Source organism: Lissotriton helveticus, chromosome 1_1, assembly GCF_964261635.1.
Source record: "Lissotriton helveticus chromosome 1_1, aLisHel1.1, whole genome shotgun sequence".
NCBI lineage: Eukaryota > Metazoa > Chordata > Amphibia > Caudata > Salamandridae > Lissotriton > Lissotriton helveticus.
In genome coordinates, this window is record NC_136057.1 from 249654004 (window position 1) to 249664071 (window position 10068).

General features: G+C 47.5%; 1 protein-coding gene across 1 annotated transcript in view; it reads right to left on the reverse strand.

The window, feature by feature from the left end:
* LOC144769001 (membrane-spanning 4-domains subfamily A member 4A-like) overlaps positions 1 to 9120 on the reverse strand; it is a 103233-nt gene extending 94113 nt beyond the window's left edge. Inside the window, exons 1-2 of the mRNA XM_078652996.1 lie at positions 8979 to 9120; positions 7672 to 7801 (exon numbers count right to left, since the gene is read on the reverse strand). Coding sequence (XP_078509122.1) covers positions 7672 to 7775 — 104 coding nt within the window. The 5' untranslated portion in view covers positions 7776 to 7801; positions 8979 to 9120. The remainder of the gene's footprint in view (positions 1 to 7671; positions 7802 to 8978) is intronic.
* Between the last annotated feature and the right edge of the window lie 948 nt (positions 9121 to 10068).

A 10068-nucleotide genomic window follows, 5' to 3' on the forward strand; every position in this document is an offset into this window, starting at 1 on the left:
GCTGAGTAGTGCTCCCTCCTCTCCAACAGATTTAATTGTGGCTGTTGCACAGCCGCGCAGCGGATGCCCCTCGCACGCTTCAATAGTGCTCCAAAGGCAAGCATGTTTGTACCCATCCACGCCTGAACTGCGCCCAGCACTGCTGACTTTATTCTCGCTGCCTTCAGCGCTACGACGCCAGCATTCTCCACTCCCTCAACACTGGATGTTCCACCGCCTGCCACCTTGCATCGCCGAAGGACAGCCAATGCCTATTCACCTGCCACAACTACACCTTCTCCTGCCTCCGCACACCAGATCCACGGCGCTCAAGAACTGGACCCGACCACCTCAGCTGCATCCTACTCAACATATGCTCCCTCAACAAGCATGCTGTGGAGATCTGGGGCCTGCTTGACTCCATCTACCCTGATGTCGCCTTCTTCATAGAAGCCTGGATGAACCCCACCTCAGCCCCAGACATCTCAACCGCCTTCCACGACGGCCACAAAATCATCCACAAGGACCGCACCAACCGGCCGGGGGGAAGTATCGCCATTGTACACAAAAACACCCTCCTCCTCACAACTAGCTCCGATCGACCAGTTACCCGACATGGAGAACCTCCACTTCCATATCCAGACCAACCCGAATGACACCCTCGTGTGGCACTTCCCCTACAGACCTCCCGGACCCCGTTTCCCCCCTTCAGCGAATCCATAGCTGACTTCATCGCACACCACTCTCTCATCTGAACGTACTACATCATCCTGGGCGACCTCAATTTCAACCTGGACAACCTCAACGATCACAACACCTCATCCGTAATGGAGAACCTTGCCACCATTGGCCTGCAACAACTTGTCTCTTCTCTAACCCACTCAGCAGTACATACTCTCAATCCTGTCTTCTCCGTAAGCAACAACATCTCTGTCAGCCACACCTCCGAACTTCATTGGGCAGACCAGCCACTGCATCCACTTCTCCTTCACCAAACCCACCAAACACCACCGTCCCCACCGCGACCCACACAGAAGATGGAACAAGGTCTCTGAAGACCAACTCACCACATCCTTCTGCAAAATCAAACCGTTGACCTCCAGGATCGCAATGCCTCAGCATGCGACCTCCACCGATGGATCTCCAACTGTGCCAACACACTGGCTCCCCCCAAAGATAACCCCTGGCAAGCAGCCGTCCAGCCAAGCCAGCTGGTCCTCCTCCACCCTTCAAGAGTCCAGGCAGCTCAAGAGAAGATTGAGGGGAAGCAAAACCTTGGCAGACCATGCAGTCTTCAAAACCACTGTCACCACACATCACCTCCTCATCAGAACCACTAAGAAAACTGCCATGCAGGAACATATCAACGCCAATGCACACAACAGCAAAGAACTCGTCACCATGATGAAAGAATGTGGCAAACCCTGCACAGATACCACAGGCATCCCCCCTCCCAAGACCTCTGCGACGACGTCGCCACCTTCTTCCATCACAAGACCATAGATATACACAACCAGCCGCGGCCCGTGGACGGAGTTCCGTGGGGCAAAAGGCGGGGCAGGGGGCACTAAATACCGGAATATGGATAATTCGAGGTAAGTAAACCAATTAAATAAATACAATGAATTTCGTAGCGCACGCTGCATCGCATTTTGCGATGCAGGGTACACGACGAAATTTGTTTTATTTAATTGTTTACTTACCACCAATTATCCATATTCCAGTAATTAGTACACCCCACCCTGCCCCTCCCCGGCCCCGCCTTTTTGCCCCATGGAACTCCCTCCACGGGCCGAAGCTATCCACAACAGCTTTGCAATCCAGGACCCACCCACCCTAACCGCAACCACTGAACCTTAATGCTCCATTACTGCGGATTTCCGGAAAGTTCAGTGCGGGGTCCCCCAGGGCTCTTCTCTTTCCCCCCTCCTGTTCAACCTTTACATTGCTCCACTTATCTTTTCTTTACAGCAGATGGAGGTCGCAGTATATAACTATGCTGACGACCTCCAACTAATTTTTGATCTGTCCTCCTCTTTGTCTTCTATCTCTAATTTTCAATCTATTATGACCCACATCCGTGACTGGATGAACCACAACCACCTAAAACTCAACCCAGATAAGACCGAGCTGGTGTTGACGGGTGGTTCATCCAGCCCCTGGTCTTCTCTGTTTTGGCCCCTTTCCCTTGGTTCCCCTCCTGTCCCCTCTTCCTCTGTTAAAACTTTAGGTATCAAGCTCAATTCTCAACTTACTCTTCACTCCCAGGTTAGCTCTGTCGTTTCCTCTTCCTTTCTTTCACTGCGTACTATACGCAAGGTGTCCCGCTTTTTTTCTTTTCACGCCCTTAAACTGATCACCTTGGCGATGGTCATCTCCCGCCTGGACTATGGCAACGCCCTATATGCCAGTATACCTGCATACAGTCTTAGGCGGTTGCAACAGATCCAGAACCAGGCGGCCCGCCTGGTGTTCAAACTACCAAAATTTCACCATGTCACTCCCCTCCTTAAATCTTTACATTGGCTCCCTGTTCATGAACGTGTCCAGTTCAAACTGGCCTCTATCACCTTCCAAGCTAGACTGGGCACGGCACCGGTTTTCATCTCTTCTGAGATCACTTCCTATGTACCCACCAAAGACCTCCGTTCTTCTACCCAGGCCCTTCTCACGGTCCCGCGCTTCCGTAGGAAGAAATGGGGCGGTTCGAAATTTGCGACCCTTGCTCCACTCCTCTGGAATTCCCTGCCCCTTGAGCTCAGGACCATGACTCATTACTCCCAATTTAGGAAACAACTTAAGACTCTTTTGTTTTCTAAAGCCTTTAATTAATTAATTGCCTCCCCCACAGCCTGAACTGCTCTATTTCACATTGGCCAGTTCACCCTGTTTCTGTAAGTTGTAGCGCCATGAAGCCGCTGGCGAACGTGCGCTTTAAAAATAATTTGAAATTCAAATTCAAATTCATATCCCAGCCAACCCTGCTCAACTGGACCACCCTCAACGCGGACAACACCCTAAGGTTCATGAAAACCATGCACTCTGGAGCCCGCTTGGGCATCTGCCCCCACCACATTTTCAACCGAGCCAGTGCCACCATATCTCCCCGAACTCTGCAGCACCATCATGTGCTTCATCGAATTTGCCACCTTCCTTGAAGACTGAAAACATGCAGAGATCAACTCCTTGCTGAAGAAACCCTCTGACGGACCTCGAGAACTACAGACCCATCTCTCTGCTACCCTTCCCAGCCAAAGTTATCGAGATGGCCATCAACACTCAACTAACAGAAGTCATTGAAACTAGCTACACCCTGGTGCTCTCCCAATCTGGCTTCAGGAGCAACTACAGCACATAGACAGCACTCCTTACTGCAACTGACGACATCCACACTCTCCTTGACCAAGGCGAAACTACAGTCCTCATCCTCCTGGACCTTTCTGCAACTTTCAAAACTGTCTCCCACCACACCCTCTGCACAAGACTTCATGACACTGGCATTCGTAGCAAAGCTCTAGAGAGGATATGCTCCTACCTCCCTCACCGGCCGAATCCAAGAGAGTCAGACTCCCACTGTTCTACTCAGAACCTACAGAGATCAGCTGCGGAGTTCCTCAGGGCTCCTATCTGAGCCCCACCCTCTCCAACATCTACATGGCTCCACTTGCAGTCATAGTCAGAAACCACAGACTCAACATAGTCTCCTATGCCGACGACACCCAGTTGATTCTCAGCTATGAACCTACAGGCACTAAGAACAAGCTACTTGACAGGATGAAGGCAGTAGCCACCTGGATGAAGGAGAGCTCATCTCAACTCCGACAAAGCTGAAGTCCTCATCTTGGGCTCTACTCCCTCTGCATGGGATGACTCCTGGTGGCCAGCAGAGCTCGAAGCACCTCCCACATCCACCGACTATGCATGCAACCTCTGCAGCACCCTCGACTCCTCACTCTCAATGAACAACCAAATCAACACTGTATCATCCTGCTTCCATACCCTCTGCCTGCTGTGGAAGATCTTCAGGGGGCTCCCCACTGAGACCAGAAGAACGGTTTCCCAGGTGCTTGTCAGCAGGAAAGTCGACTATGACAATGCACGCTATGCCAGCACCTCCCAAAACTCCCAAAGAAATTGCAGCACATTCAGAACGCCTCTGCCAGACTTATCTGGGACATCCCCTGCCGCAGACACCTCTCCGGTCACCTGAGGGACCTCCACTGGCTCCTGATCAACAAAAGAATCAAGTTCAAGCAGCTCACCCAAGCCTACAAAGCCCTCCAATGTTGCGTGGTTCATGTGGCCATTGTCGTTTTCCCTATGTTAGCATGAGACCGGGGCAGACTGTCTTCTGTCTTGCACATGTTACTATAAGAACATATTTTGCTTTGCACCACACTGCAACTTTCACACATGACATGCTGTTGTTTTTACAATCTGTTCTTTCCTGGGATTTAGTCTGAGCACCGCAGAAAAAGTCAAACAACAATGCCCCTTGTTATTCTGTTCTGGTCAGGCCCTAGCTCCTAGGCAAAACATGCAAATGCAGCTGTTGTTTGAGAACATGTAATTTAGTCATATAGGTATACACAGGTGGGTAGCACACATTTGGAGAGGGATATTTCCAGAGAAGGGAGCGTGACAGCGGATGTATGACGTTATAACGCATACTTTTACAACGCATACCTTTACAACGAAATTTTTACAACGCAAAAACCATTACAACGCATGTATTTACAACGCATGTTTTTACAACGCAGGTACCTTTACAACGCATACCATTACAACGTAAGTATTGGTAAGTATATATTAATTTTTTTAATGTAAATTAATTGAAATTAATATAATTTAATTTAATTTAATTTAATATAAATTAATTTAATTTTATTTCATTTAATTAATTTAATTTAAATTTAATTTAATTGTATTTTTACCCTGTACCCCTGTACCCCAAAAACCCAAAACTGACCCTGAACCCTAAAAATACCCTTTTACCCAAAAACCCAAAACTGACCCTGTATCCTAAAAATACCCCTTTACCCAAAAACCCAAAACTGACCCTGAACCCTAAAAATACCCCTTTACCGAAAAACCCAAAACTGACCCTGAACCCTAAAAATACCCATTTACCCAAAAACCCAAACTGACCCTAAACCCTAAAAATACCCCTTTACCCAAAAACCCAAAACTGACCCTGAACCCTAAAAATACCCCTTTACCCAAATACCCAAAACTGACCCTGAACCCTAAAAATACCCCATTACCCAAAAACCCAAAACTGACCCTGAACCCTAAAAATACCCCTTTACCCAAAAACCCAAAACTGACCCTGAACCCTAAAAATACCCCTTTACCCAAAAACCCCAAACTGACCCTGAACCCTAAAAATACCCCTTTACCCAAAAACCCAAAACTGACACTGAACCCTAAAAATACCCTTTTACCCAAAAACCCAAAACTGACCCTAAACCCTAAAAATACCCCTTTACCCAAAAACTCAAAACTGACCCTGAACCCTAAAAATACCCCTTTACCCAAAAACCCAAAACTGACCCTGAACCCTAAAAATACCCCTTTACCCAAAAACCCAAAACTGACCCTGAACCCTAAAAATACCCCTTTACCCAAAAACCCAAAACTGACCCTGAACCCTAAAAATACCTCTTTACCCAAAAACCCAAAACTGACCCTAAACCCTAAAAATACCCCTTTACCCAAAAACTCAAAACTGACCCTGAACCCTAAAAATACCCCTTTACCCAAAAACCCAAAACTGACCCTGAACCCTAAAAATACCCCTTAAAAAACCCAAACATATAACATTTTAAATATAATTATATACTTACCAATACTTACGTTGTAATGGTATGCGTTGTAAAGGTACCTACGTTGTAAAAACATGCGTTGTAAATACATGCGTTGTAATGGTTTTTGCGTTGTAAAAGTTTCGTTGTAATGGTAGTGCGTTGTAAAAGTTGCGTTGTAAAGGTAACATACCCGTGACAGCACCTGTGATGTAGAACTTCCATCTATAGACTGAGGTAAGGGTCTACTGCTAAACACCCAGAGATCCTCTAATATATAACCATCTGCTTCTGTTGAAGGGGGGGGGTTAGTCCCCACTGTTGTATACAATGACAGCACCTTTTATGATTTATGGACTACTTACTATGCTAACCGTATTTGTGTTAAGCATTTTTCTACTTGTTATGGCACGTATATTGCATACCAGAGCATGTTAGTTAAAATAAACATTTTAACCCCTTTGACGCGGCGCAAATTTCGTCGTGGTGTGAGAAGGGGCTGGGTTGGGTGTGGCGCATAGGTACTTATGATGGCTCCCGACCGTCATAAATCATGGTGGGCGTGTGCTCATGACGGCCGGGAGCCGTCAGAACTCCGCCCACTGATTAATTCTCCGCACAGGCGGGGAATTAACCGCACATGGGCGGAGCAGCAACGTTCTGACGGCTCCCGGCTGTCATGAGCACACGTCTACTGTGACTCATGACAGCCGGGAGCAGTCATGAGCACCGAAGGTGTTAAACATTTCTCTTGTCTTCGTCTAATCTTATTGTTGACTGGTACAAGAGTGAGAGTGAAAGGGTGTGTCCTGTAACCGCAATTTCTGAGAGGTTTGGGAGTGTTGTCTGGAGTGTCTAATCACTTGTTCCTCTGTAAGTGAGTAGGAGGGCAAGTGAGACACTATGGCTAGTCAGTCTCTGGGCACATGGCTACTCAGGTGGTTGGATGACTCAGTCCCTGCACACTGAGGTTCCATGATCCCAAGCTTAGTTCTGTGACTCGTCAGAATCCCTGCAATACCACAACACCGGACCTGAATACCTCAACCACCGCCTCTCCTTCTACACACTAAACAGACATCTCCGCTCTGTCCAACTGGCCCTCGCCACTATCCCATGGATCCTCAACACCTCAGCTGGAGGATGATCCTTCTCTTGCCTCGCTGCGAAGATTCGGAACTCCCTGCCTCTGCACCTCGTGCAATCACGGTCACTGCCTCAATTCAGGAAGGACCTCAAGACCTGGCACTTTGACTGAACTGCAGAAAAACCCCCCACCCACTGAAAAACCTTGAAACCCTCATGGGTGATTAGCTGTGCTATACAAGAATCCTAATTGACTGATGGCAGTAGTGCTCCTACTGTACAGTTGTATACTCTCTAGCACTAAGCTAACCTGACCAGACATCCTTGTTTTTTATTGCCTCGACAGGCAAAGACCGTCAAAGGGCAAGGATGCCATGGGCATTCTTGATGTGATGGCCGTTACCCAGGCCTCAGCTGGCTCTAGTGTAATGGTTATAATGCTTGGCATATTGTGGGCAAGGATACCGTGGGCATTCTTGTTGTGATGGTCGTTACCCTGGCCTCAGCTGGCTCTAGTGCAATGGTTATAATGATTGGCATATTGTGGGCAAGGATACCGTGGGCATTCTTGTACTGGTGGTCGTCACCCTGGCCTCAGCTGGCTCTAGTGTAATGGGTATAATTATTGGCATATTGTGGGCATCCTATGAATAAATGTGCCTGTTCTTGCTGTAATGCTGGTCCTGGCATAATGGTGGTCATTCTTGGCACGTGTGTGCATCCTTTGCTTGGCAGCCCCCACAACTGATGTAATACTGGCATTGACATAATAGTGGTAGTTCTTGGCATAGAGTGTACATACTTGACATGGCGGATCCCAGGCTCTGGGATGATGCTGGCCTCAGGAACAGTGGTCCAGTTCTCGCCATCTTGAAAGGGCTTCAGTCGGTGAAATGTGGGGTCCATCGTTGCTTGCGGTCCCGATCAATCTGCTATGAAACACGTCACAGGGTGATGTTTCCATCCATGGTCATATTTTTATTAGCATCTCAAATACTAGGAGGTTTTCCTCTTTTGCACAACAAACATTATACATCAATTCATATCTGGCTAAACATGACTTCTGTAAAGCATCAATTCATAGTAACAGAGGCTGCAGGAGAAAGGGAAAGCGTCCACCCGCTTTATTTCTTCTACACAACAAGCACCTCGGGATGCTTTAGCTCATAATGTTCACCCTACAGATGGCATAAAGTAAACAGATAAACAAAGGGAGTGACCGCGCAGGCGCACTGACCATGCAGTGCTTTGCGTTTCGCAGGAAGCTCTCCTGGGATTATACACGTACGGTCTCTGGAGAAATAATTTCTAAGAGCTGGAAGAAACATCACACACTCAGCCGCTGCCCATTCAATCGTTGGCTGCTTTCTGATGGGAATCTGTTTTAGGAGAGGGTTGGGATGACCCTTGTTGTGTCAGCTGTATTGTAACTAGACAGTGTTGTCATGTGTGCATACTAATGTTCTTTAAATGACACAGTATGTATGTCTGTCACATCCCTTGGTCACTGCTGGTGCCTTTTCACCAACAAATCACTGCTTTCAAGTCTGTTAGTCTAATTAGTTGAACTGAAGCAAAACAAACAAAAAAAACTACAACACCCTGAATGCATTTTGCTATCACACAATCGTTCAGGACTGTGAACATGTCCACTGAGTCCACCTTGGCATACTGTAAAATTACTATTTATAATAACATTCTGGTTCTTGCAATTTGTTTTCTGTTCACCCAATATGTACTTCTACTCACTATGTATCCTAAAATGTTCCCTTTTTTTGACCGCCTGTACAGCTTGTTTCGTTCAACTGTTATGATTGTTTTTATTGTGTACTTCCATTGCTGATGTAAAGCGCTCTGATACCCTCGGGTGGAGCTAGCGCTATATAAAACCTAATAAATAAATAAAAAATAAAAATGGTCCTAAAAGCTTGGAACTGCGTTTCCACCCAGCGCCACGTGTAGTCATCACTTACTGTCCCCCTTGTCTCTTTCTTTTTTTGTCTGTCTCTTTCCGTTTGTATGCGACACAGACAGACTCACTCATTCTTTCTCTTACGCTCATGCGTCTGTCTCTTTATCACCAAAGTCCCGTGCCACATTCCCCCCTACCTTGGTAGTTTGCGTCTCCTCCTGATTTGTGCGCTCTATTCGTAGCGCCTAGAGGTCTCGTTGTCTCTGCTCACTGCACCTCTCGTGTCACTTCTCTTCCTCGGCCCGATTCCCGCCTGCTCTCTCCTCCTTCGCTCTTCTGGCCCTCTGGACTTCTAGACTTCTAGCGCCTCGAGGTCGTGCTGAGATGCTGTGGATGTAAGCAGAGTGGCACCGAGAACAGAGGCGGGAGGGAGGCGCGCATCCCGTGCCCTGCGCAGGTACGCCCCGAAAGCCCCAGGTGAGCAGAGAGGACACGCATGGCAACGGCGCCGAGTGACCGCATCGGAAAGTAACACGACACCCGCTGGGACCTCATTAACAAACATGTGGCAATCGGATGCCGAGGCCTCGCTTCTCTAGACTTAGAGGAAGGCCCTTTTGGGGAGGCGAGGGCTGCTTACCTGCGCAGCCCGGAGAGTTTTACGTGACACGCGCGGAGACAAACCACCTCCCGACAAGGGCGGGGATGACACCCCAAAAAAATGTATTCCTGGCTTAGTACTTGAGTCTGGTGGCCCAGCATCGGTTCTGCTGCTATCTATGTGTTGTGTGTTTTTTTGTTGTTGTTGTGGATAGTCAAGAAGGAACAGTGACCTTTGAAATAAACGGTTGAGGCAGACAAAGAGACCCACATCGTGACTGAATTTCAAAATGTGAAACCAGACAACTTGGAATCAATCCCGGCTTCCCTGCTTGTCGGAACTGTGTGCTTCTAGGTGCCTATTTCCACCTACAGTCCCCCTTTTCTTTACTATCACATATGAGCACGGTTTAAATACTTGAATTCATGATGTGCACTGCACAAGCACCTCTTATATTTATTAGACTGTGACGTTGCACCATCAATACTAAGAAAAGAGGGCAGGTGTAGGGTTGGCATGACTCCTGACGTGCCCCTCAGTTCACTAATGGCATTGTTGGTGGAGGGGAGGCCATTTTAATAAATGTCTGGCTGTGCAGTGATTTAGTCTGATGTACTAAGGTGAACCACTTCTGTATGTTCAAGAAATACAATATTTCGAACTTTGAAGAGATTGTATCATATTTT